Source organism: Bos indicus x Bos taurus, chromosome 19 (assembly GCF_003369695.1).
Source record: "Bos indicus x Bos taurus breed Angus x Brahman F1 hybrid chromosome 19, Bos_hybrid_MaternalHap_v2.0, whole genome shotgun sequence".
Classification (NCBI taxonomy): Eukaryota; Metazoa; Chordata; class Mammalia; order Artiodactyla; family Bovidae; genus Bos; species Bos indicus x Bos taurus.
Window position 1 is genome coordinate 29,320,205 of NC_040094.1, and position 25,991 is coordinate 29,346,195.

Genomic DNA, 25,991 nt, shown 5'->3' on the forward strand with positions numbered 1-25,991 from the left:
CCTTGGGAATGGAGATTTTTCAGGTAGCTTCTAATTTGGACAAAATACTAACATGTTCTGGGGCTTCCCAGGTGGCGCTAGTGGTAAAGAACCCGCCTGCCAATGCAGGAGACATGAGACATGGGTTCAATCTCTGGGTCTGGAAGATTCCCTGGAGGAGGGCATGGCAACCCACTCCAGTATTCTTGACTGGAGAAGCCCATGGAGCCTGACGGGCTACAGTCTACAGGTCGCAGAGTCAGACACGACTGAAGCGACATAGCACGTAGCACGCACACATTGACTGCTCTAGGAATGTGCCTTTAACAGAGCTCCAGAAGAAATCGGTTTTCTCCACCAACTTTGAGACTGCTAACTTTTCAAGGCTACTGGGCCAGCAAGCTGGGAAGGGAGAGAGGACAGGAATAGCCCCAAGTTAAAAGGCCACGGACAGTAATGTCTTGTTGAGGTTCAGGAGTTTCTCTTGGATAGATAATTTTCAGTTCAGTCAGTGGCATTGGTACATTCCTAGAGTTCTAAAATGGTTGGTTTTAGTTGTATTGTCAGTATTTTTGATGTTTTTGTGGGAGAGTGGTTCACCAAGAACCACACTTCACTATTCCAGAAGTTGATCTCTCTAGAAAGCATTAAAAAAAAAAGTGCCTCAGGAATATGGGAAATGAATTGAATCGAGGATGACTCAATGAGATATGCAAGTTATGTACATAAATTATTACATATATTAAATAAATAAAAAACCCAGCTAATTCAGAAATAAAGCTGTACACTGTAAGTGTGGCTGGGGAAGGGGCATGAGGAACCAGCAGAGGGAGGAAACACTGGAGGGCGCTGAAATTATGCTAGAGAACTTGTCCTTTTTAAGGAAACACATAGATTTGTCAAGAAGTTGTCAGAGAGACTTCCCTGGTGGTGCAGTGGATAAGAATCCACCTGCCAATGCAGGGAATACCGATTTGATCCCTGGTCCTGGAAGATTCCATGCTATGGAGTAACTAAGCCACAGCCCGTGCTCCACAATAAGAGAAGCCAGCTGCAACGAGAAGTCAACTCACTGCAACTAGAGAAAGCTCAAGCAAAGCAACAAAGACCCAGCTCAGCAATAAATAAATAAAATGTTAAAAAGAAGTTGACCGGGGCAAGAATAAACATAAGTAAGGATCATAATAAGCTAGGGTTACCCATGAGAAGCGTATAAATGAGATGCATTGTTTTCTACAGAATAATTTGATTTTGCCAATGGAAAGTAGAAAATCCAAACTTTCTCACTGAAGAAAGGGCATTGTGAACCATTCCAAAGATGGAAAGGAGTAGAAAGAAAATATAGCAAACAGAAAACACTAAATGAGACAGTAGATGGAAGCCCTAACACAACATTAATAAATATAAATGAGGATAAATTAAATTCACAAATCAAAATACAGAGACTCTCTGACTGACTCTTAAATCAACATGCAATAATATAATTTTTTTAAATAAGAGATTGTTAAAGCAAAATTGGAAAAAAAGTTCTGGCACATAAGAAAGAATTCCACAGTAGCAATTTTAATATCAGAAGAAAAAAAATGAATTTAAGGTAAAAATTAACAAAGGGAAAATAGAGATGCTGTATGCTAATAAGGAAAATAATAAATAAAGGAAAAACAACAGGGAATTCCCTGGTGGCCTAGTGGTTAGGATTCTGGGCTTTCACTGCCGTGATCTGGGCTCAGTTCCTGGTCGGGGAACTGAGGTCTCACAAGCTGTGCAGCATGACTAGAAAAAGCAGAAGAAATAACATCATAAACATATACGTGCCCAGCAATGTGCCCTCAAAATATATAAAGCAAAAAACAACTAAAATGGGGGAAAATGGGGAGGGGAAAAATAGGAGCAGGGAATTAAGACATACAAACTATTATGTATAAAGTAAGCTACAGGGATATATTGTACAACATGTGGAATATAGCCAATAGTTTATAATAACTACAAATGGAGTCTAACCTTAAAAAAATGTGAATCATTATATATGTTACGGAGAAGGCAATGGCACCCCACTCCAGTACTCTTGCCTGGAAAATCCCATGGATGGAGGAGCCTGGAAGGCTGCAGTCCATGGGGTTGCTGAGGGTCAGACATGACTGAGCAACTTCACTTTCACTTTTCACTTTCATGCATTGGAGAAGGAAATGGCAACCCACTCCAGTGTTCTTCCCTGGAGAATCCCAGGGACGGGGGAGCCTGGTGGGCTACCGTCTATGGGGTCACACAGAGTCGGACACGACTGAAGTGACTTAGCAGCAGCATGTATGTTACACATCCAAAACTTATATGTTAATACATCAACTATACTTAAATAAATAAATAAATGAAATGAAAAAATGAGGGAAATGAATGTATTAACAGTTACATTTGGAGATGGTATCACAACTCTTTCAGAATAGGATACATCAAGCAGATCAAAGACAAGCAAGATAGAATATTTGACTAACACAACTAATAATCTTAAACTAAAATATATGTACACACATAACTCTTTATACTGACCCAACAAAGAAAATCTCCACAAATTACAAAGAATGACACTGGTTATATTTTCCAACCACAATGAAATACAGTTAGGATTGAATAAAAGGAGAACTCTTAAAAATCTCATATTCCTAGGAAAAAATTAAAATTACTTTTGGGCTAAGGAGGAAATGACAAGGGAAATTATGAAATACTTAAAACTGAATTACAATGCTAAGGTTTGTGCTGAATTACAATGTCCAAATTTGTACTAAAGCAGCGCATAAGGGAAATTAAAACCTTGACTATCTTTATTGGAAAGCAAGAAACACTGGGAATAAAAGGTGTTAGTGTGTAACTGGAGAAGTTAGGGGAAAAAAAAAAAAAAAGCAACATAGTGAGCCCACAGAAAGAAGGAGGAAGGCAATAAAATAATGGGAGAAATGAAAAGAGAGCAAAACAGTGGACAAAATTAACAAAACCAAACACAGGTCCTTTAGAAACATTACATACAAACTTCAGAAAAGAGTAACTAAGCAAAAAAGCACTGTGTTCTGCTGAGTGTGGGAATTTTTTGCCCACGCTTGTTACCTTAAGGCTGCAAGTTGGTGCTTGTGCTGTGGAGAACAGTGTGGAGGTTCCTTGAAAAACTAAAAGTAAAGCTGCTCTAAGTTCCAGCAATCTTACTCCTGGACGTATGTCCACAGAAAACCATAATTCAAAAAAACACATGCCCCCTCAATGTTCACAGCAGCAGACATGGAAGCAATCTAAATGTCTATCAAAAGAGGAATGGATAAAGAAGATGGGGTACATATATACAATGGAATATTGCTCAGCCAGAAAAAGAATGAGATAATGCCATTTGCAGCAACATGGAAGGGCCTAGAGAGTATCATACTAAGTCAGACGGAGAAAGATACGTATTACATAACTTATATGTAGAAGCCTTAAAAAATGATACAGATGAGCTTTTCACAAATCAAACTCACAGCCTTGGAAAACAAATTTATGGTTACCAAAGGAAACAGTGGTGGGGGGGGGCGGTAAATTAGGAGGTTGGGATTAACATGTATACACTGCTATATATATGGGGCTTCCCTGGGGGCTCAGATGGTGAAGAATCTGCCTGCAACACAGGAGACCTGGATTTGGTCCCTGGGTCAGGAAGATCCCCTGGGGAAGAGAATGGCAACCCACTTCAGTATTCTTGCCTGGAAAATCCCATGGACAGAGGAGCCTGGCGGGCTACAGTCCACGGGGTCACAGAGTCAGACATGACTGAGCAACTGAGCACACACACAATAACCTATATGGGAAAAGAATCTGAAAAAAAAAGGTGTACACACAACGGAATCGCTTTCCTATACACCTGAAACTAACACAACATCATAAATGAGCTATACTGCAATTTAAAACAAAAAATTTTAAAAAAGAAGAGAAAAAAATGACACCAGATGAAACACTGGTGAAAGGATACTGTGGAAATATGAACTGAGAGCTTCAAACGCTCCAATTTAACCTTGGCTAAAATTATAGTTGGAACGAAGGTCATAGACCACAGGTTGAAAGTCTCAGGAGGAATTCACTTTTGCAAATGCAAGGTATGATACTTGATCCTGGCTTACAGCCTGGAGATGAGCGTCACCAGCTTGTGAGTTCCCTGAAATCCTTCCATTTCCCAAACCGTTCAAATTCCTTGCAGGGTGGACAACAACCCTCCGGGCCTTACAACTGCTTAGGCCTTGCTAAATCTTTTTTTTTTTTTGGCCCCGTCATGAGCATCCACAACTTCCCCTATCAGATAATCAAACCCCCAGCCCCTGAAGTGAAAGCACAGGCCTTAACCACTGGACCACCAGAGCAGTTCCCTTGCTAAGTCTTTTAGTAGCTGGAGAACGAAGGAACAGCTGCTTTGCTGAAGGAAGGAGGCAGCGGCCCTCCTGCCCTAGGGCAACCTCAAGCTCTCTTAGCACGACAGGAGCAGAATTGAGAACCTACTGTTCACTTCAGAAACCTCAACTCCCAGAGCCAATTCCTCCTTTAGACCTGCCTCTTTTACTTAAAAAAAAAAAAAATTGTGGTAAAACATAAAACTGACCACCCTAAACACGTGTAAATGTACAGTTCAGGAGAAGTAAATCCATTCATGTAGTTGTGCAACCAACCTCCATCCTCTTTCATCTTGGAAAAATTAAACACTATGCCCATGAAACGACACTTCCTGTTCCCCCTGGACCCCAGCCCTGGTAACAACTGTCTACTTTCTGTCTGTAGGAATCTGACCGTGGGAAGGACCTCATGTTGTCACCAAGCCAGGTTCATCTGCCCAACGTACAGTAAGCCTGGGATGCTGAGGTTTGCCGCAGAGAAAGGGTCTATTCAGGAGGCAGACAAGCCAGTAGATGGGAGAACTTACCTCAGGTCCACCTCCTGGAAGGCCAGGTATTTACAGTATTTACAGGATGCAGAAGCAGGGTGGTTTGAGGCGCGGGGAGCGTGGGGAAAGGTGATTGGAAATGAGAAAAAAGTGAGGCAGTCGTTCTGTGCAGGTGCCGGTAAAGCTACGTCAGGCTTCCCCACCGGACCTACATTCAGAAAAAGGCAGCATTTTTTGTTTCCTCCAACAGCGCACAAGGGTTTCAATTTCTCCACATGGTTGTCAACGCTTGCTATTGTCTGGGTTTTTTCGTTTTTGCTTTTTTTTTTTTAATAGCAGCCATCCTAATGGGTGTGAAGCGGTGTCTCACCATGGTTTCAGTTTGCATTTCCCTAATGGTTATTGGAGATGGAGAAGAGGGCGAGAGGGTGAGATGGTTGGATGGCAACACAGATGCAATGGACATGAACTTGGGCAAACTCCGGGAGACAGTGAGGGACAGAGAGGCCTGGTGTGCTGCAGTCCACGGGGTCGCGAAGAGTTGGACACGACTGGGCGACTGAACAACTACAAAATGGTTATTTAAGTAGAGCATTTTTTCGGGTGTTTGTTGGCCATCTGTATACACTCTAAGGCGAAATGTCTATTTGAGTCCTTTGCCTACGTTTCTAATCAGGTTGCTTGATTTTGTTACGTTCTAGTTCTTTCTATATTCTGGATATGAACCCTTGGATCTTCAAGTGGGCCATGCAGCCGCTTGCCCTGTTTCTGTCACACTTAACACTGACTGTCGCCAACCCTGATCAAGACTGGAGCAACAGAAGGGTAGCCTGTCTCAGGAAGAGATAACTGAGGGGCTGCTCTGAGCTGGCAGTGCTGCTGGTGCCTGTGTTTCTTACCCTGTCTCCTGGAGGTGTCCTGTCTCTCACTCAAAGCCAGCTCAGCATCATTAACAGCATCAGTGGCACCTTATGCTCAGGGTTTTTTTTTTCTGTCTTTCCAGCTCCAGGAGCTACAGGGTCCTCAGGAAGCCGGCCTCACCCTGAATTGGAGCTTTGGGAAGAGCTGGGACTGGGTTTGCCCAAGGAAGCCAGTGGGGGCATTTCCCCGTGTATTTGGTGCCCCCTGGTGGAATACTTCTGAACTGTGAGCTGACCCCCTTCCCCTCACTTCTCGTCTTGGTTTGGATCAGCAGCTCTCCCCTTATAGCCCTCAGCCTACGCCTCTTGCACATACTCCACGTGGAGCTAGAAAATGGCCTCTCTGGCCTGAGAGGATGCCCTCGCCCCTTGCACAGGGCAGAGGTGACACAGGAGTCCAGGGCTGCAGCCTATGATGGTTGACATGTGCAAAGCTGGAATTTAGATGACATTAGTATAGACAAGGCTATGGTCTTTCCAATAGTCATATACAGATGTGAGAGCTGGACCATAAAGAAGGCAGAGGGCCAAGAATTGATGCTTTCAAACTGTGGTGCTGGAGAAGACTCTTGAGAGTCCCTTGGACAGCAAGGAGATCAAACCAGTCAGTTGTAAAGGAAATTAACCCTGAACACTCATTGGAAGGACTGAGGCTGAAGCTGAAGCTCCAATACTTTGACTACCTTGAGCAAAGAGCCAACTCAGAGGAAAAGAGCCTGATTCTGGGAAGGATTGAGGATAGGAGGCTATGGAGATGACAGAGGATGAGATGGTTGGATGGCGTCAATGCACATGAACTTGGGTAAACTCTGGGAGATGGTGAGGGACAGGGAAGCCTGGCGTGCTGGGTTGCAAAGAGTTGGACATGACTTGACGACTGAACAACAAACCAAGGATGAAGTTTTCTGCACTGAAGGTGCCTGCTTGGGCCTCCCCCTTCCATCTTAGATGCACACCCCTCCCCCGACCCCTGTCCTGGATTCCCTACCCACAGGCTTGCAATTCTAGCCCCCAGAGACTGCCTTTGGGTTCATGCCCTGGGACCCTGGCTCTGAGGGCAGGGGGGTCATCTAGGGATGGGGCTTGGGGCTCCACATGGCCAAGCTGCACAGCAGACCAGGGGCTCTGTGCCAGACTCAGAAATGAAAATAAACATTCAGAGCCCACATCCCTTGGGTTCCAGGACACCATGCGGCTCTGCCGGGTGAGAAGGGCCAAGGCAATGTGAGGTTGGCTCAAAGAAAGGGATCATGTCACCAGATGGCACAACTTAAAAGATCATAGAGACCAAGATGTTGTTTTTCAGACTTGGAAGATGAGACCAACAGGTAAGTAACTTGCCCGAGGGGTCATATCTTAAGCTTTGCTTCTGTAGCAGAAGCCACCTCACCACATCACCCTCCCATCACAGACCACAGGCTGCAAGGATCCAGACGAACTTCAGTCCAGTCCAAACTCATGTCTCCAAGCTATCTCCCAAACAGAGCTGAAAAGAGAGTCAGGTTTCCTGAACATAGCTCTGGAAAAGCCTCTGGGTATTGTGAATGCCTTCTGCTCTGCCCCATATCGCAAGTATCACTAAACAGCCGTATCCCTGGGCTCAGTGACAGTCATCCATTGTAGAAGGCAACTGGTAGGCCTAGGAGTGTTTTTGCTATACTATCTTCCATTTTTATGATTTAGGTGCTGGTTTTCTATCACTCTGGACTCTGCCACTTCTACAGACCTCTCCCCTTATCACATGGGTTCAGAATTGCAAAGTCATCCATGATCCTTGATACCTCCTTCTTCTCTGACCTCCACTTTATTATTAATCAATAACCAAGGGCTATATTATTGATTCCATCTATGACACTCCTTTGCATACTGTATTAGTTTTCTCTGGCTGCCATAATAAAACACCATGGGCTGGATGGTTTAAACCATAGATGTTTTCTCACAGTTCTGGAGGCTGGAAGTCTGGTTTTGAATTTTAACCTTCAGAGCCTTAGTTGCTTCATCTGTAAAATGAGTGGATGCTCTGACTTAATGAGATGGCTTTGTCTTAGCATGGATATCCCAGATTTTTGCCACTCTGGGGTTGGGGCCCAGATGTCTCCCTGAGTCCAAAAGGTCACACAGGGCTTCCTTGGTGGCTCAGTGGTAAAGAATCTGCCTGCCAATGCAGGGGAAACAGGTTCAATCCCTAGTCTGGGAAGATCCCACATGCCTGGGAGCAGCTAAGTCCACGTGCCACAACTATTAAACCTGTGCTCTAGAGCCCAGGAACCGCAACTATTGAAGCCCATGCACCCTAGAGCCTGTGCTCTGCAACAAGAGAAGCCACGGCAATGAGAAGCCCGAGCACTGCAACCAGAGAGTAGTCCCTGCTCGCTGAAACTAGAGAAGAGTCCACGCAGCAATGAAGACCCAGCACACCCAAAAGTAAACAGAATTGTTGGGGGAAAAAAAAAGGTCACACAGAAAACTACCAACACTGGTGTTTTCCAAAGTACCCTCTAGGGCACACTAGTTCTGCAAGGTAGTGATTTGCGAACCTGGAAGAAGGTTGATACGTGTTACGTCAGGGGAATTACAGGGCAGACAAAGCTAAACAAATTTGTTGGCTATGGGGCTTTCCAGAGTCTTTAAACGCTCATATGTATTATCAGTTTCTAAGAGGTGACATCATTTACATCATTTCTTAAATTGTTTAGCCCAGAATTATTTTTTAATACCCCTACCCCCGCCACCCACCATCCCGCTAGAATCAAGTGCTCTGCAAAACTCACCTGGGAAATGATGGTTTAAGTCAGCCTGGGCAGAAAGGTTAATTGCTCCTCCAATTTTTACTTTCCTCTGAGCTCGAACAAATATATGCTAGAACTCTGTATCTCTGATACCCACGAGGCTGCCAGATAAGAATTTCATTTACTTTTAATGGTATGAAGCTGAACTGATCCAACGGCTTGTTACTAGAGTAAAAGTCATACATCTTGGTTCTAACTCTTTGTGACTTGATCATTCCTTCAATATGCAAGCCCATAATGATCATCTCCATTAGTTTTTCTCCCGGCACTCAATCATCATGCCTACCCTGCTCTTCCTGAAATTCTATTTGAGCTTCTCACTTGACATTCAGCTTAACTTGTCTTTATCCCTGGGTATTGATGTTTTCTGTTGGGCCTGCCGGCTGGCCCTTATCCCTGGTTTCTGGAAGACAGCCTCTAAATTCCTGAAATTTCCTAAGGTATGAGTGTCCCTGTTATTCTTGGTGGGTCTCTCTGGACCACACATGTATTTATGGTAATGAGATGACTCTGGGAGGGCCCCTGGTTTATGGTAATGAAGTAACTAAAGATAGGCCCTGGTTTATGCTAATGAGATGACTCAGGATGGACCTCTGACTTATGTTAATGGAGTGACTAATGTGGGACCCTAATGCTAATAAGATGACTCAGAAGGCTGCCATGCCAGATAGACCAACCACATGCTGGAAGAGAAGTTTGGGGCTTGGAGTCCTGTGACATCAGCCTGACTTCTGGGAAGTGGACAGTGGCTAAATGACTCAATGAACCATGCAGCTATAATGGAGTCCTGGTAAAAACCACAGATGCTAGAGTCTCCCCAGCGGATATCGGTGTGCTCAGAGGTGAGGGGTCCTGACTCCGTGGGGAGAGGACTTGCCCACTTCACCTTTGGGACTCTCTGAACCTCACCCTATGAGTCTCTCCTCTTGGCTGTTCTGAATTGTATCTTTTGTCTACAGTAAAACTGTTATGCAGTCCTTTCCTAGGTTCTGTGAGCCATTCTAGTGAATTATTGAACCTGAGGAGGAAAGTAGGAACCCCAAATTGGTAGCCAGTTGGTCAGAAGTGAGGGTGATCCTGGGGACCCCCAAATTTGTGGCTAGTGTCTGAATTGAGGGCAGTTGTGTGCTTCTTAACCTACGGTGTGACTCCTGGTAGCTGGTGTCAGAAGCCACTGCAATTATGCTGAGCACAAGGAATGGGACATAAAAGGGTACGGTACATTCTAGGAACTTCCCTGGTGATCCAGTGGCTAAGACGACAGCGCTCCCAATTCAGGGGGCCTGGGTTCGATCCCTTGTCGAGGAACTAGATCCCACATGCTGCAACTAAAAGATTCCATATGTCCCAATGAACGCTGAAGATCCTGCGTGCCAACACTAAGACCCAATGCAGTCAAGTAAAATTTTTAAATGATGCAGTGAATGATTCTGATTGATTCATAAGGCTATTGTGGGCAGCCCAATGGCACAGGTAGCATGTGGACCACCTGTAGCATCCTGGCTCTGGAGGTAGTATAGACCGTCCTGGCCGTAAGGAGGCTGCTGCACCCTTATCAAAGCAGATGCAAAAAATCTCCATGTGCTCTTACATGGTGGAGCCTGCAAAATTGAGTCCAAAGGACTTGAAATGACTTTTGCTCTGACTGAAGTATGGGAGATGAGTCTAGTATCCTACTCCTGGTGACACACACTGGAGAGTAAGAATGAAAACCTACTCACCTCCACACCCATCCAATATACATTACACTTCCCATCACTTTCTCTTATTGGAGACTTAAGTATCTGGGTGTGAGTATAACACTTGTATATCAATGCAGAGAGAGACAGGTAAAGAGAAGAGTTTTGGTTTCATTATCATCCTGACCTGCCCTATAAGATAGGCTTATGCCTTAGGATCCACAGGAATGCATGTGACTCACCAAAGTCAAGGCCCCCTCTGCCAACTGAATCCTGCAGGTCCCATCGCCTTCCCGGCCCCATCAGCTTCATCTGAGCACTTCAGCCACAGCTGAAATCAACAACAAACCATGCAAAGCTCTTCCAAACCCCATTGCCAAGAGAGTGACTACAGAGGGAACATTTTTTGTTTTATAGCAAATGTATTCTTGCACCATTATTTTCCAAAGATTGAATGGCCAAAAGTTGAATCTCCTTTTACTACAAAAGTAAAGAAAATCATGCAGTGAGATGACCCCGTGGAGCTTTGGCACAGACACACTTCTCTCTTGCAGGGCTTCCTGAAGCCCCGCAGGACTTGTGGGCTTTGCCCTCAGCAGACTGAGTCTTGTCCGTCCCTCCGACTCCTTCCCAGATCAGTGTGCATCCTGGCTCTGTCTCTCAGCCCCTCCAGTCAGAGTGTTCCTCCCTTATGGCCTTCACTAGCCAGTCCCGTTCGGTCCCCTGCTCAGAGTCGCTTGTGTCACTGGCTTCCACAGTCAGCAGCTTGGAGTAGTTGATTTTCCGCTCCTGGGGCAGTCTGGGCTGGATGGACAGGAACAAGGCCAGCCAGAGCAACAAGAGGACGCAGCAGGCCTGGTAGAGCACGGGCAGGCTGAAGCGCATCACCACGAAGCCCCCCACAAAGCTTCCCAGGCTGGCCCCACTCCCACAAACGTGGGCTCGGAACACGGCGCTCAGGGGTCTCTCTGTTCCAGGAGTGGCCAGGTGCTCTATGGAGGTGCTGACTGCCCACCACAGAGCCCCGTGGCTGAGGGCGCTCAAGATCTGAGCCGGCAGGACGGACCACCAGCTCCAGAGAAATGAGTAATACAGCAGCTGCCCCGCCAGGCAGCCCAGCCCCAGCCCCACCGTGCCTACCCTGGACAGCTTCCTAAGCAACAGAGCTTTGAAAGGATGAAGCATAATTTCCCCCAGCAAGCCCAGGGCCACGGAGAAACCCATGATCAGCTCGCTGCTCCTGTGGTCTTTCATCTGCCAGAACAGGAAGTTCTGCACTGCACTGGTGGCTCCTCCTGTCAAGAAGATGGTGAGGGCCAGGATGGTGAGGTGGGGGTCGCCGACCACGAGGGACAGGGCTTTGACCGTCCTGTAGCTGGGCTCCTGCCGCCGGCAGACAGGAACGGGAAAGGCGATGCTCACCAGTAAAGCCAGGGCGCTGACCAGGGAGTAGCCGTAGAAGTGCACCACGCCCCGCGGGCCACTGGTCGCCAGGAAGCAGTCCAGCGGCCCCACCAAGGCCGCAATGCCACACACACCAACTGATGTGCCCAGCAGCCTCCACACCCATAGGCTTCTGTGGCGGTCAGTGGCATCCACAAAATCCAGGTATTCGTAGAGGCTGTCGTCGGCCACCTGCTCCAGAGGGGATGTCAGCAGCTCCCAGAGCACCATGGAGCCCAGTGAGAGGATGAAAGTCCACTGCAGCCCTTCCAAGGAGAGGCCAAGGGCCCCACCATCCCCCTTGGCTGCCGACTGGTTGGCTGGACTTGCCAGCACCGTGCCCCCAGCAAACAGAGGGAGTGGTGGACTGAACACTCTAAAAGCACCTTCACGGGGAGAACCTGTCACTCCTGGAGTGTCAGGATGGAGGAGAACTCCGGATCTGTTCCTGGTTCCTTGGGTGGAGCCCACGGAGGAGCCGGGTGGATAACTGAAAGGTTCTTGGGCACTTTCCCCAGGCCCTTCTCGGAAGCCAAGGGTTCCAGCGACCCCAGAACTCCTCTCCCCTGGGAGGCTGAGCGCCCCCGCTGGGGAGTTGGAGGCTGGCTCTGAGGCCAAGGTGACAGTCACAGTTAGTTCGACTCCCGGTGGTGGGCCCTCGGCAGTCAAGCTGTGGCTTCCATTACACCGGCGGTCCCCTGGGTCTCTGTCCAGGGGCGGTACCAGGACCATAAACAGGCTGGCCCCCGCCGAGCCCAGCAGCGAGGCTGTCATGAGCACCCTCCGCTTCTGGTGGCTTCTGGCCAGGAAGGCACAGAAGGGAGCCCAGGAGGCAGCGATGAGGTGCTTGGTTCCCATGAGGATGCCCACCCAGGGCGCGGCCAGGCCCAGCTGCCGCAGGTAGAGGGTCAGGAACGGGGTCACGCAGGCATCCCGGACTCCACACACCAGGTGGAAGAGCTTGGCCACCCTCAGCGCCCTGCTGACGTCCCACTGCGGGTTGGCGCTCATGGCTGCCGGGCTCCCTCAGACCCGGGCGGGCGGCGGCCGCCGTGTCCTGTCCCCCGGAGGGAGGCGGGGGAGCGAGCCGCAGGGCGCCTCCAGCCTCTGGCGGCGCCGCGGTCACCGGGTCAACGGCCGCCCCCGCCCCCACGTCCGGCCACCGGCCCGGAAGTGGCCCCGCCCAGGAGGACGCAGCACCTCGGGGGCGGGGGCTGCGCACCTGCCGGGTGCACCTGCGGGGCGCCGCGCAGGTGCGGGAGGCGTGCGCACCTGTGGGTGCACAGGCTGGGGCCTTCGGGGTGCGCTCCAGGCCGCCCCTCAGGGCCCCCGTCGCCTGCGAGGCTGAGTTACCTCCCTGAACTTCTAGAGGCAAGGAAAACTTGGGGAGCGAGAATGGAATTCGTGATATGACACCCCGCCGGCCTCTTCACGCTCTTCAGGTGTTTACTCACTGGCCCCCTGATTAGGGACCATCCAGTTCCCCCTCAGGAACCGTCCCTGCCACCCTCACTGACAAATCCTGCCCCTCCCCAGGCTCACCTGCTCACCTTCCTGCTTATTTTCCTCCACAGCAGTGTCCATGTCAGACATACTGCTGCTGCTGCTGTCACTCCAGTCGAGTGCAACCCCATAGACGGCAGCCCACCAGGCTCCCCTGTCCCTGGGATTCTCCAGGCAAGAACACTGGAGTGGGTTGCCAGTTCCTTCTCCAATGCATGAAAGTGAAAAGTGAAAGTGAAGTCGCTCAGTCGTGTCCGACCCTCAGGGACCCCATGGACCGCAGCTTTCCAGGCTCCTCCATCCATGAGATTTTCCAGGCAAGAGTACTCAAGTGGGGTGCCATTGCCTTCTCCGGTCAGACGTGCTACTGGCTTCTATTTCAGGGGTTTATCTTGTTGACTGTCTCTCTCCCATCAGAGTCAAAGTGCTATTTTTGTCCCCAGGGCCTAGAACAGTCTGATTGGATGTGAGCTGCCCAAGGAAGAGGCATGACTTTAGGCAACACAGCTTTCTCCACTGGAGACATCCCCTGAGAGGGACTGACAGCTGAGGGTGGACTTGAGGTGGCAGCTCCTCCAGGCAGCCCTCCAGCACACCCCCACCCCACCCACATTATACATGTCTTGGATCGGTTTTTATTTTGGGCCACATGTGTGATCTTAGTTCCCCAACCAGGGATCCAACTGTGCCCCCTGCGTTGGAAGCACAGAGTCTTATCTTAACCGCTGGACCACCAGGGAAGTCCCTGCATGGTTTTAAATTATCTCTAGGAGTGCTTTGTTGTCCATTTGGGATTACACACGCCAGGGGTGGCTAGCTAACATTTCATCCAAAAGTCACTCCAGAGGCAGTAATACTAGCACGTGAACAATCTTACATCAACGGGAGTGGATTTATTAATTATCCCGACAGATATTGGCAAAATTTCACATGTCACATGGATTGTTTATAATTTTTTTGGAGGCATTTCCTCCCTTGGTGAACAGGGTATTAGAATCCAGAGATTCCAGCAGCCCAAACCCTTTGGAATAGCCAGCCGCCTTTACTCCAGGATGGCCCAGTGTTCAACAAGAGCTGTTCAGTGAACTTTTCAAGCAAGATTTCTTCAGAGCACCTAATTTGGCTGGGGGTGAGGATGAGGGGGCTACTTGCCAACGCACACCTGAATGTGCAGCAGAATTTTGTCTACGAAGTGCTTTCTTTGTAAGCTGGTGGGGAGATTGTTGGGGGAAGGCTCAGAGCCCTCCCTAACTCTGAGTAAGTCCTGCAAACATTTAGTTCAAGAATCTAGTACTTGTTGCTCAAATTGGTATGAATCAATTAACATCACCCCAATGACAGAAAAAGAAAATCTAGCCATGTTCAGTGATGCCAGTCATTTCCAGTTTAAAGTCACCTTAGTCACATTCAGGGCTGTTCCTAGTTCCCCCCTCTTCCCTGGGCTCCTCACGGGACAGCCTCAGTGGAGGATTGCACATTCACTGACCTCTCCATCTTAGCTGTTTAGGGTCGACTGCCAATGAGCAGCAGGGCCTTTGCCATGTGGTGTCCATCAAGATATCCGCAGTCCATATCCTGGGGTCCCTGCTGCCACCTCATGGCTGCACCTCTTCCCTTTCACAGTGAGACCCCTTGGGCTTGTCTGCATTCAGCTATCTGGGAAAAACCTTACCAGCTCCCAATGCCCACAGAGGCACAGGGGCTCTCTTTAAGGCTACTCTTGGGCCCACCTGCCTAAGCACCCCAGGCAGCCCCTCTTACACCATCTCCTTAGGCTTTGAGAATGTGCTCAGACTTGCCCCCTACTCCTGGGGCAATAAGGCCACAAGAGAAGTGCCTACTTCTCTACTCTTCGGTCCCAAACTTGGAAGGGACACCTCCATCCCAGAGTCACCATGCCCAGGTGATAGGTATGAACTTAACATCTGGATATACACTGTTGAACTCAAAGCCAATAAATCTGATGTCTTTAATCTCTGGCTCCTCTGAAACGAACTTGCATTCCCACCTCCACTTTGGCAATAGCGCAGGTCAGGAGGCCCTCAGTGAACGTGAATGAGGAGCTGGGCAGGTGGACAGAACACACCAGTGAATGTTTCACCAAGCTCTCACCTAGCTAAATGGATACATCAGGTTAGACTAAGTCGTGCCTCCGATGTCTGTTAAAATACACGTATTGAGAATTCCCTGGTGGTCCAGTGGTTAAGACTGTGCTTCCGCTACAGGGGGCGCAGGTTCGATTCCTGGTCGGCGAACTAAGATCCCACATGTCATGCAGGGTGGCCCAAAAGAAAAAATTTAAATGAAATAACATACAAGTATTGCTGGATATTAGATGACAGCAGAGAGACTTTAGTGTGCATTTACTGAATCTAACACGTCCTCTCACCTGGGAGAGACGCCCACCTGGGAGTGGTCCCAAGGCTGAAGGGAACAGCCTGGGTGGGAAGGGAGGGTTGTAGCTGCCGCTGCTTGCTTCTTGTTTTCCCCAGGCTGCCGGGCCCTGGCCCGGACCGCAGCTCTCATCTTGGTTTCAGCCTGAGTGGGAGAAGATAGTGGGAGAGGCGGGAACTGGAAATTCATGCAAGAGTGGATGCAGGCTTGAGGAGCTGGGTTCTGTGTGAACAGCTTGGTCACAGCCTTCTTGGGCTTTTGTGTGGGTGCTGCTCCATCACACCCATCCTGTGCTCCATTGCACTTGCTGGCTTCTAGATGCGGCTGAAAGCCGCCCCAGGGAACCTTTTCTAGCCACTGGGGCAGGGACGGGTGGTGTATCCTTTCTCTCAAGCCCGCCACTCTCGGACTCCCCTTCGGGTTCACTGGACGATGCCAGAGAACGTGTTGATGGGTATCAGAAGAGGCTTAGCCTTGGCTTTGTTCCTTTCCATCTCCTGCTGGTGGGAGCTGAGCCCCAGCACCTTGGATTTCTGGGTCCTGGAACACGGCTCTGGACAGGGAGCAACCTCGAACCTATGGGGAGAGAGAGAGGCCAGCTCAGGAGACCCATCTCAGGGGTCCAATCTGCCTGGGCATTTTAAAGGTATAGACAATATACCTTTAAAATATACCCTTTATTGTCTGGTATAGACAAGGGGGAGGGGCCGATGAGAGCTGAGGAAGAGTCAAAATGAGAAAGAGCAGCCTGGGGTGAACACAGGGAGAGTTCATGCCCAGGTGGGTCACTCTGTGCGCCTGCCTGACCCAAATACACCTTCCAGGTGACACCAGTAAGTGTCACATTAACTGCAGTGTAGCTGCCTCAGAAGAGCAGCCTGTGTATGCGTGTGTGTATTTGTGGGGGGGTGGGTGCAGTGCCAGCCCCGGGGATGGGTCAAGGGCTGCAGGCTGAACATCTGTAGAGGAGATTTAGGACAGTATAATCTCAGCTGCTGCCCACCTTCAGCCACTCAAGTGCTCTTTTGCCTGGATTTAAGTTATCACCTGAGTCCATACCCATCAGGGACAGCTGCCTGGCACAGGATCCAAACCCCCTTCAAGATGTTCAGGGCTCGAGGCAGGAGGGGGAGGGGCTGGCTGCCATGGAGCCCAACCTCACCTGACCACATCCTTGTACGTGCGGCAGCTGTCCTTGTCCAGCAACAGGGTCAGCAGCCTCCGGTCCTGGCTCTGGATCTGGATGTTGGCTGTCCGGAAGGTGTTTGTCACCACCTGCAACAGAAACAGCTCAGAGAGCGTCACCTTGGTAACAGACGGCCCAGCCAACACCTCCTGCCCAGTTCATGGGGGCCCCTGCCTCTCTTTCTGCAAGTGACTCTTGAGCAGTGACAGCCCCGCAGGAAGTGCTTCTAGGCTGCCCTGGCCCTTGACTTGCCCATCATTTGTGCAGTTCTTTTTTCCAACCTGTTGTCCTTAATTTAAAAAACAACTTGGGATGCTGCGGGTGGACCCTGCCAGATACTCCAGTGACCTGAGCACCTCCTATATGACAGGCGTGTTATGTGTGGAATTGGGGGATATGTCCAGGTTTTTATAAGCCCTGACCCCAGTTATTAGTTGGATTGCATACAAGATCATTTCCCTGGGGCAGAGACAGAAGGTCTAGAAAGTGGCAACTTACCCCTGTGAGTCAGACCAGGCCTGTATCAGTTTGTATCAGGGGACCAGTGACAGGCAGGAGGGATCCATCCCCTGCTTGGGAAACCTGGGTAGTGGTGGAGGAAACCCCGCCTTCCAAACCCAAAGCCCTGTGGCTTCTTCAAAATGCACCCAGGACCAAAGGAAAACAGCCCTGAGGCAGCCCTCCAACCTGTGGCCTGGGGAGCACGGAGGGGGTGCAGGGGGTTGCTATTCCTGAGAGGCCCCTCCCCCTGGACAGAGAAGGTGGAGCATCTTGGGTTCCAAATGGGGCTCTTAGGGCCCTTCTGGTCACTGGCCACTTCCACATGTGGACAGCAGCTTTGGGTGATCCACCACCACAGAGCACTAGTTTCTAGAGCCTTAGTCTCCACCTCTTTCAAGCATAGATCCGCCTTTCCCAAACATAAAGTTAGATTCTGATCTAAGTGGTCTGGAGTCCAACCCAAGCCTGGGCATTTTTTATAAGGTCACCACTGTAGGCAGGGCTGATCCATCTTCCTGCTGTCAAATTGCAGGGAACTGCTTCCCTGATGGCTCAGTTGGTAAAGAATCTACCTGCAATGCAGGAGACCCTGGTTCGATTCCTGGGTTGGGAAGATCCCCTAGAGAAGGGCAAAGGCTACCCACTCCAGTATTCTTGCCTGGAGAATTCCAGGGACTGTATAGTCCATGGGGTCACAAAGAGTCAGACACAACTGAGTGACTTTCACTTTCACAACCGTGCCGAAGGGCTTCCCAGGTGACCTAGTGGTAAGAATCTGCCTGCCAGTGCAGGAGATGAAGGAGATGCAAGTTCAGTCCCAGGGTCGGGAAGATCCCCTGGAGGAGGAAATGGCAACCCAACCCACTCCAGTATTCTTGCCTGGAAAATCCCAAGGAGAGAGGAGCCTGGGGGGCTACAGTCCTTAGGGTTGCAAAGAGTCAGACGTGACTGGGCATATATGCATGCAAACAGAGACTAAACCTGGGGAGGTCAAGCACATCCGGGCATTTCTGCTGGACTTTTGTGGACTGGGAGGGTTGGCTGCCAGAAGTCTCTGGGCAGGGTGTGCAAGAATCTCCCAGGAAGAGAGTCAAAGCAGAGACTCCACACCCAGAGCACCCGGGTTCCTATCCTGGGTCTGCCACTTATTAGTTGTGTGACCTTGGACTTGATTCTTAATCTCTCTGTGCTTTTTGTTTCTCATCTATTGAGAACAAAAATATGTTACTATTAGCAACTACCTTGTAGGTAAAAGGGAACTCACTGGGGTGTTTAGATTTTCAAAATTCCCACAACCAGGTTATTTAAAGAGGTCATTCAAAATAGAAACTGTTGTAAGGAACTGACTTTGAAAGAGGAAATACATGAAAAGGAAATAGGTCCACCCTGGAGCTCGAAGCTCAAACACAGAGCATCCTGTCTGGAAATCTCAGCTCAGTACAGAGCTCTCAGCCCATAGAGGGCTCCTCCAGGGCATAGGCTGCCCCAGAAAAAGGGAGCTCTGGTTAGGGGTGAGATCCTGCAGAGGTGGAGGCTGGATGAGAAGATCAGGAGACATCTGGAGAGCTCCTGCTGTGAGCTGTTCCCACGCTGAATGATGGGAGGATGGAGAAGGGCCTGAGCCCTACAGAGACCTTGAGATCACATCACTGATAGTTTTGCAAATGCTGCCATGGCCATGTCCCCAGGGTTTGGGGCGGGGGGAGGGTGGCAGCGGGCACAGACGTGGGGCCATAGCTCTCCAGGGAGGGGGGTGGAGGATGTGCAGGGAAGGGCCTCCTGGGGGAGATGACACCTGAGTTTAATCTTGAAAGAGAAACAGAGGTCATTAAAGGAGGACAGGGAAGAGAAAGGGAGGAACGGGGTTTCAGGCCAAGTGAGGCGCAGAGGAAGGACGGCCAGCACACTTCCAAATGTAACTGAGCAGGGTGCTATGGGGGCTTCCCGGTAACAGGCCCATCCCCCATATCCTATGCTTCAGCTCCTCTCTGAAGTACCTAGATCACAGTATTTGATGCACATTTCCTGAGTTGTTTTATTACAGATGCTAAAACCACCACCAATGGAAGAAATTAACTACATGATAATTATTAATTACATAATCATGAGCAGGTAGCCCCCAGACCCACTGGCACCTAAGGATTGATGGTGTTAATGCCTATGACATCACTCTGTTCCCTTGCCATCAACCAGTCATAGAATTGTATACCAGCTGATTACATACCCTAGGACACGCCTCCCTCATCTGGCTTTTAAAAGTGCTTTGCTGAAACTCCTTGGGGAGGTTGGTGGTTTTGAGCATCAGCTGCCCTGGACTCCTTGTTTGGCACCTGCAATAAAAGCTACACTTCTCTTCACCACAACCCAGCATCAGTAGACTGGCTTTACTGCACCTGGGCGAGAGGACCCAGGTTTGGTTTGGTATCACAGATAACCCAGTGTCAAGGGCGTGCAGGGCTGGCTGGGGTTGCAAATGGAGAGGAAGAGGAACCAAGCTATGCAACACTGAGGTTCTTCCACCCTTCTGCCTGGAGAGAGGAAGATGATCAAGGGGTTTTAAGCATGGAGTGATGTGTCTGTTTTAGAAAGAGCACACGGGCAGAAGTGCGGAGGGTGGACTGAAGGAGCCCTGGTGTGACAATGGGGGGCTGTTGAGTTTGTCCAGAAGGAGGTGGATGAAAAATCTGGCCCAAGAATGACCAGTTTGCTCCAGTTTGCCTAGAACTTTCCCTAGTTTTAGCACCAAGAACCCCAGGTCCTAGGAAACCCTCCAGTCCCAGCAAACTGGGACAGCTGGTCAACCTCGCTGGACCAGAAGGAGGATGGAGAGGAAGGGAGGGGTATGAGAGCATTTGAGAGAGAACACCAGCAGACAAAAGGAAGTAAGGAAGAGGAGGCGTCTGAGCTGACTCCCAGGTTTCTGGGAAAGGTGACTGGTTAACGATGGCCTCACTGGACAGGAGATGGACACAGTGGAGGAGGGCATGAAATAACAACAGCCTCTAACACATATATAGGACTTCCCAGATGGCTCAGTGGTAAAGAATCCACCTGCCAGTGCAGGAGATGTAAGAGACACTGGTTCGATCCCTGGGTCGAGAAGATCCCCTGGAGAAGGAAATGGCAACCCACTCGAGTATTCTTGCCTGGGAAATCCCATGGTCAGAGGAGCCTGGGGGGCCAGAGTCCATGGGACTGCAATGAGTCTGACATGACTGAGCGACTAAACAATACCGTACCACATATGTAGCTCTGACTTGGATAAGTGCTCCCATAGAACCTTTACATGTCACCATCATTCAGTCCTCACAACAACCAGATAACGTAGCTACCATTATTATCCCCATTTTCCAGACAGTGAGACTGAGGCACAGAAAACTGGAGACACTTGCCTAAAGTCACATAGCTGGTAAATGAGAGCCCCAAGATCTGAGTCTAGGCAGTCTGGCTCTAGAGAACTCCACTACTGGAAAGCTCTGGCTTTGGTTTTGAGTATCCTGAGTTTGGGGTGTTGTGGGACACCCAGCTCATGCTAACTTAGGGGTCAGACACTCAGGGGTGAATGTCAGAGCAGGAGATAAAGATGTGGGTGTCCTGAATAACTTGGACTAAAGCCACGGACATAGCTTTGATAGCCCAGGAGCTAAGAAATGAAGTGGGTCATGGACCAAAGCGAGAACACTATTAAGGAGGTGATTTAGGAAAAGAGTCCAGAGGAAAGGGTCGAGTTATGCCCAGGGCTAGGATGAGGTGGGAGGTGATAAGACATCCTGACCTGCAGGGATGCAGGATGTCACAGAAGCACTCAAGACACTCGGGCATCAGACCTCCTAGGCAGCTTGACCTAAAGGGAGCATCTGCCTGGGTGAGGGGGGAGTCCAGGCTTTCTGACAACACGGTTCAGGTGTAATCATGTACTCCAAGCCCAACTGAGTAGGGCAGTGACATCCAGAGTGGCCATCAGATAGGGAGAAAATGGGCAGGTCCTACGTCTGTATTTCTATGAGTATCAATAAGAGCAAAGGGCAAAGGGTGGTGGTAGGGCCATGGGATGGTTTTATTTGGTCAAAGGCTGGGGCCATTGCTGGAACTTCTCAGATGCTGCAGTCACTAAGAATCCGTCAGCCAATTCAGGGGACACAGGTTTGATTCCTGGTCCGGAAGGATTCCACATTCCACGGAGCAACGAAGCCCGTGGGTCACAATTACTGAGCCCACGTGCCCTACAGCCTGTGCTCTGTGACAAGAGAAGCCACTACAGTGAGAAGCCCAAGCACCACAAGGAAGAATAGCCCTTGCTCGCTGCAACTAGAGAAAGCCCAAGCACAGCAATGAAGACCCAATGCAGACACAAACAAACAAACGAACAAACACAAGGGCTGGGCCATTGCTGTTTTGGCTGCTGTGAGCAGGGGATACAGTACTTGGGTGCATTTTGTAGTTATCTGTGTACATCTCAGGTCCTCCGATGGTCCAGGTGGAGGTGGGGGTGGGGCCTTACCTCTTCCAGGGCCCTGGAAGAGGGCTAGTGGGTGCTCAATATTTCAAACAGACTGGAAATCAGATTCTTCCCAACAGGAAGACTGGCTCCAACAGCAGGGGCTCACAAAGGCTCGGGGTTCACTCCCTCTTCTCTGCACACCCTCCCCAGGCTCTCTTCTCTGATTCACCCTACCCTGTGTGAATCTCCCCAGCTCCTGTCCTCCCCAGGACTTACAGAGAAGGACCTTCCCGCCAAGTTGGAGGTCTTCACAATCTCTGTCACACTAACTTTCAGGCACATGTGGTCTGTGTCGGGCGCAGCAGTAGGGGTGCAGAGGGTGGGCCCTGAAACTGGGAAGGGTGAGATGCGGGGCTGTGAATGGGCCTCCAGGGAAGGAGGGCAGCTGGGGATGCTATTTCCTAAGAAGGACACGAACCCACTGTGACCACCGCCCCTTCCTGTTTTAACCCCTTCCCGTACCTGCTCAGGCAGGGGAGCGTCACCCTGGGCTGCTTGATGGTGACCCACCTGAGGGCCGGGCTGGGCCTCACCAGGCAGCCTGGTGCCCAGCCCTGGGCCCAGCATGAGTGGGAGCTGGGCCATCTTCCTGCTGTCCCAGAGATGGGGAGGGAAGCTGCCTTCTCCCGCTCCCTCCATCTCTGGCCCTCCACCCTCTTTCCTCCTCCCGCCCCAGCTTCCCTGCTTGCCCAGCTCCTCACCTTCAGTGTCACTGGCTGGAAGGGTCTTCAGGACCAGCCCGGTGGCCCGCAGGGAGACGGTGACCTCCCGGGTCCGGTGGCTGAGCAGGGCCTGCGGAGGGGGACGCAGGGACAGAAGGGGTCCTCAGGACAGGGCACACATCCCCACATCAACAGTCTGCTTGTCTCCCCACCCCTCCTTCTCCGCTTCCCACCACTGCCCTGAGCCCTGGTTAAGCTAACGTCCAGTAAGGAACCAGAGGACGAAGGCTCAGAGCACTCAGTCCTGGGAGCACGTTCCGCCCTCCAGACTGAGGACTGTACTCCGATGCATCTGGTCAGCTAGGGAGGAAGGTATTTTTGAACAAAGGGATAGCGCCCTGTTCCTTACATCAGATGGCCTCCTCGTCCATATGTAAGGCCAGTCATAACCCGCCCATCCCTGCAAAATGCTCTGGAGGTAGGGAAACTGGGGGCTGTGTCAAGGGAAGGGCAGAAGGTCCCTCTGTCTGCTCCGCGCTCCCCGACCCCCACCATGCCCCTGACACCTGCCCCCCTCCAGCGGTACCTCCGGCCACCTCCTGACGGCGCCACACCCACTGACCTTCTGGTAGCAGATGGAGAGCTCAGCCCCTGGACCCTCGGCCACGCCCCTCCTCCGGGGTGAAAAACTATCTGTGGGAAGAGAAGAGGCTGAATGAAGGTGGGAGGCCCCATCCCTCCCTCATTGAGGCCCAGGTGAAGCCACATCTGTTCCAGAGCGGAAAAGCTGCATCTCAGGGGGGGCCAGGCTGCCCTTAGGGCTGGGAAAGCCTGCAGGGGACAGGGCACCCTGGTATTCAGCAGTGGTGGGAAGGAAGGGGTGGGATGGGGCTGTGAGAGGTGGGAGGACTTTCTGGAAGTGGGCCTTGAGGAAGCTGAGTCAGCTGAGCTTTGGGAAAGGGGAGACAGATGCTCACCTTTGGGGAACTTGGAGTCTTGGATCTTGACCTTGAGCTCGGTGAGGAAAATGTCCTCGGCAGGGTCTTGGCTCAGATCACCAGAGTAGATCTGGAGGGAGGTTGGCGGGGGGGCAGGGAGGCTGGGGGAGGTCGTCCCTGCCAGGGGCAGCTCCCAGTAACCCCCACAGCCCAGGATGTTTTTAAAATATTTACTTATTTATTATTTATTTGGCTGCACTGGGTCTTAGTTGCAGCATGTGGGATCTAGTTCCCTGACCAGGGATCGAACTCAGGCCCCCTGAGTGGAGTCTTAACCACTGGACCAGCCGGGAAGTCCCAGGATGTGGGATTTTGATCCTCCCACCACTGTCCTGGAATCTTCCATGTGCCGACCGCCTTGCCATCATCTTCCCCCATCAATCGTTTAATATATTTTTCTACTCATTTGAATTCTCACAAAAACCCTGTGATGAAGATTACTTTCCCCATTTTAAAGATGGGGAAAATGGGGCTTCCCTGGTGGCTCAGTGGTAAAGAATTTGCCTGCCAATGCCAAAGACATAGGTTTGATCCCTGGTCTGGGAAGATCCCACATGCCACAGAGCAACTAAGCCTGTGTGCCACAACTACTGAGCCTGAGCTCTAGAGCCCACGAGCCATCACTATTGAGCCCATGCATCCTAGAGCCTGTGCTCTGCAAAAAGAGAAGCCACCATGGTGAGGTTCCTGCAAACTGCAGCTAGAGATCACTGCAGCTCAAGAAAAGCCAGCACAGCTACAAAGACCCAGCACAGCCTATAAATAAATAAGTTAATTAATTTTTTTAAAAAGTGGGGAGGGAGACTTCCCTGGTGGTCCAGGGGTTAAGAGTCCACCTTGCAGGGCAGGGGACATGAGTTCAATTCCTGGTCAGGGAACCAAGATCCCACATGCCTCATAGTAACTAAGCCTGTATGCTCTGGAGGTGCAAGTGGAGAGCCCATGTGCCACAAGCCAATGCAGCCAATAAATAAAAATAAATATTAAAAAAAAAAAGGTGGGGAGAATCAATGTCAGGGAGGTGAAGGTAGCTGTGATCATACAGTGAGCATGCAGAGGTACCAGGAGGTGAGCCATGAACTTCTCAGTACCTCACACTGCCTCTAACTCTATACCCACTGCACACAGCCAGTCCCACACTGACGCATCCTCTGATACACACACAAACACACACACTTTACTGTGCTACTAGCAGGAGACTCAAGATGAACAAAGTATAGTCTCATCTCAGGGGACTCAGAGTCTTGGTGGGGCGGCACTGGCATCTGCAGGTACATGACAAAGTGGCAGTGAGGTGCCAGAGTGCGGCCCAGAGCATCGCAGGAACACCCAGGAGAAGCACTTGATTGTGTAATGGGGTGAGCAGAACAGAGGTGAGGGCAGTTGCTGCAAGAGGTGAGGTTGGCAAGGATGATGGGGAGGATGGAAGGACAGAGAGTCCTTCCGCATGAACTTGAGGTGTTAGAAGTTAATGATTATCTTACTTATCCGGAGAGGAAGAATATAAAGTTAACAGCCAAGAATGTCTGGATGGGGGACTTCTCTGTGGTCCAGTGGTTAAGAACCCATCTTGCAATGCAGAGGACACGGGTTCGTTCCCTGGTCGGGAAACTAAGATCCCACATGCCGAGGAGCAACTAAGCCCATGGGCTAAAACTTAGAGGGTCTGTGAACTGCAACGAAAGGTCCTGTGTGCAGCAAGGAAGACCCGACATGGCCAAAGAAATAAAATAAATATATAAATATAGGGAAAAAAAAAGAACGTCTGGATGAGTTTATGACTTGCATCCTGGTCCCCCATTTCCCTGGAGCCAGGGGTCCTGGAGTCCAACAGGCTGCCATGGTCTCATTGGAGCCCCAGGTGGGAAGCTTACCTTGACCGTGTAGATCTGGAAATAGACGGGCTGGGTGCCCATGCGAACATAGTAGGTGATGGCATCCAGGATGAAGGGGTCTACGGTCTGGGATGTGTCCAAGGAGAGAGGCTGTGAGGGAGGGAGGGAGACTGTCTTCAGCCAGCCCCCTCCACACTGCTGTGGGACCTGCCACTTTCTTAACAGAGAAATTCCAAAACCCCCTCGTGCTCCCTGCCCTGCACTAACCTCGCTGTTTCTTCAGCGCTGTCCAAGCCTTTCCTGCCAGCTGATTTCTACCCTTAATCAAAAGGGTCCATCCAGCACCCCAGTGTTCATAACAGCACTATTTACAATAGTCAAGACATGGAAGCAACCTAAATGTCCATCAACAGATGAATGGATAAAGCAGATGTGGCACATGTATACAATGGAATATTACTCAGCCACAAAGAAGGATGAAATGATGCCACTGACAACAATATGGATGGACCTAGAGATTATCACACTAAAGGAAGTATGTCAGACAAAGACAAATATCATATGATGTTACTTACATGTGGAATCTAAAAAAAATAATACAGATGAAAACGGAACACCAATCCTGAGGGAAATAAAGACTTTAAGAAGTGAAGAGTTATACCACACCCCCAGAGGGTAACTTAATGTGCTAAAGAAGTTCATTCTCCAAAATTCAA

At 50.2% G+C, this 25,991-nt stretch overlaps 2 protein-coding genes across 3 annotated transcripts in view; both read right to left on the bottom strand.

Moving 5' to 3' along the window:
• Positions 1-10,649: 10,649 nt before the first annotated feature.
• On the bottom strand, positions 10,650-13,352 carry MFSD6L (major facilitator superfamily domain containing 6 like). Its single transcript, XM_027518962.1, has one exon. The coding sequence runs from the start codon at positions 12,704-12,706 to the stop codon at positions 10,913-10,915; it is 1,794 nt and encodes a 597-aa protein (XP_027374763.1). The 5' UTR covers positions 12,707-13,352; the 3' UTR covers positions 10,650-10,912.
• A 717-nt stretch (positions 13,353-14,069) lies between these two features.
• PIK3R6 (phosphoinositide-3-kinase regulatory subunit 6) overlaps positions 14,070-25,991 on the bottom strand; it is a 49,390-nt gene continuing 37,468 nt past the window's right edge. For both annotated transcript variants that reach the window (XM_027518304.1, XM_027518303.1), the window contains exons 14-20: positions 25,315-25,425; positions 23,420-23,510; positions 23,065-23,135; positions 22,482-22,572; positions 21,997-22,112; positions 16,755-16,867; positions 14,070-16,168 (exon numbers count right to left, since the gene is read on the bottom strand). In XM_027518304.1, coding sequence (XP_027374105.1) covers positions 16,015-16,168; positions 16,755-16,867; positions 21,997-22,112; positions 22,482-22,572; positions 23,065-23,135; positions 23,420-23,510; positions 25,315-25,425 — 747 coding nt within the window. In that variant the 3' untranslated portion in view covers positions 14,070-16,014. The remainder of the gene's footprint in view (positions 16,169-16,754; positions 16,868-21,996; positions 22,113-22,481; positions 22,573-23,064; positions 23,136-23,419; positions 23,511-25,314; positions 25,426-25,991) is intronic.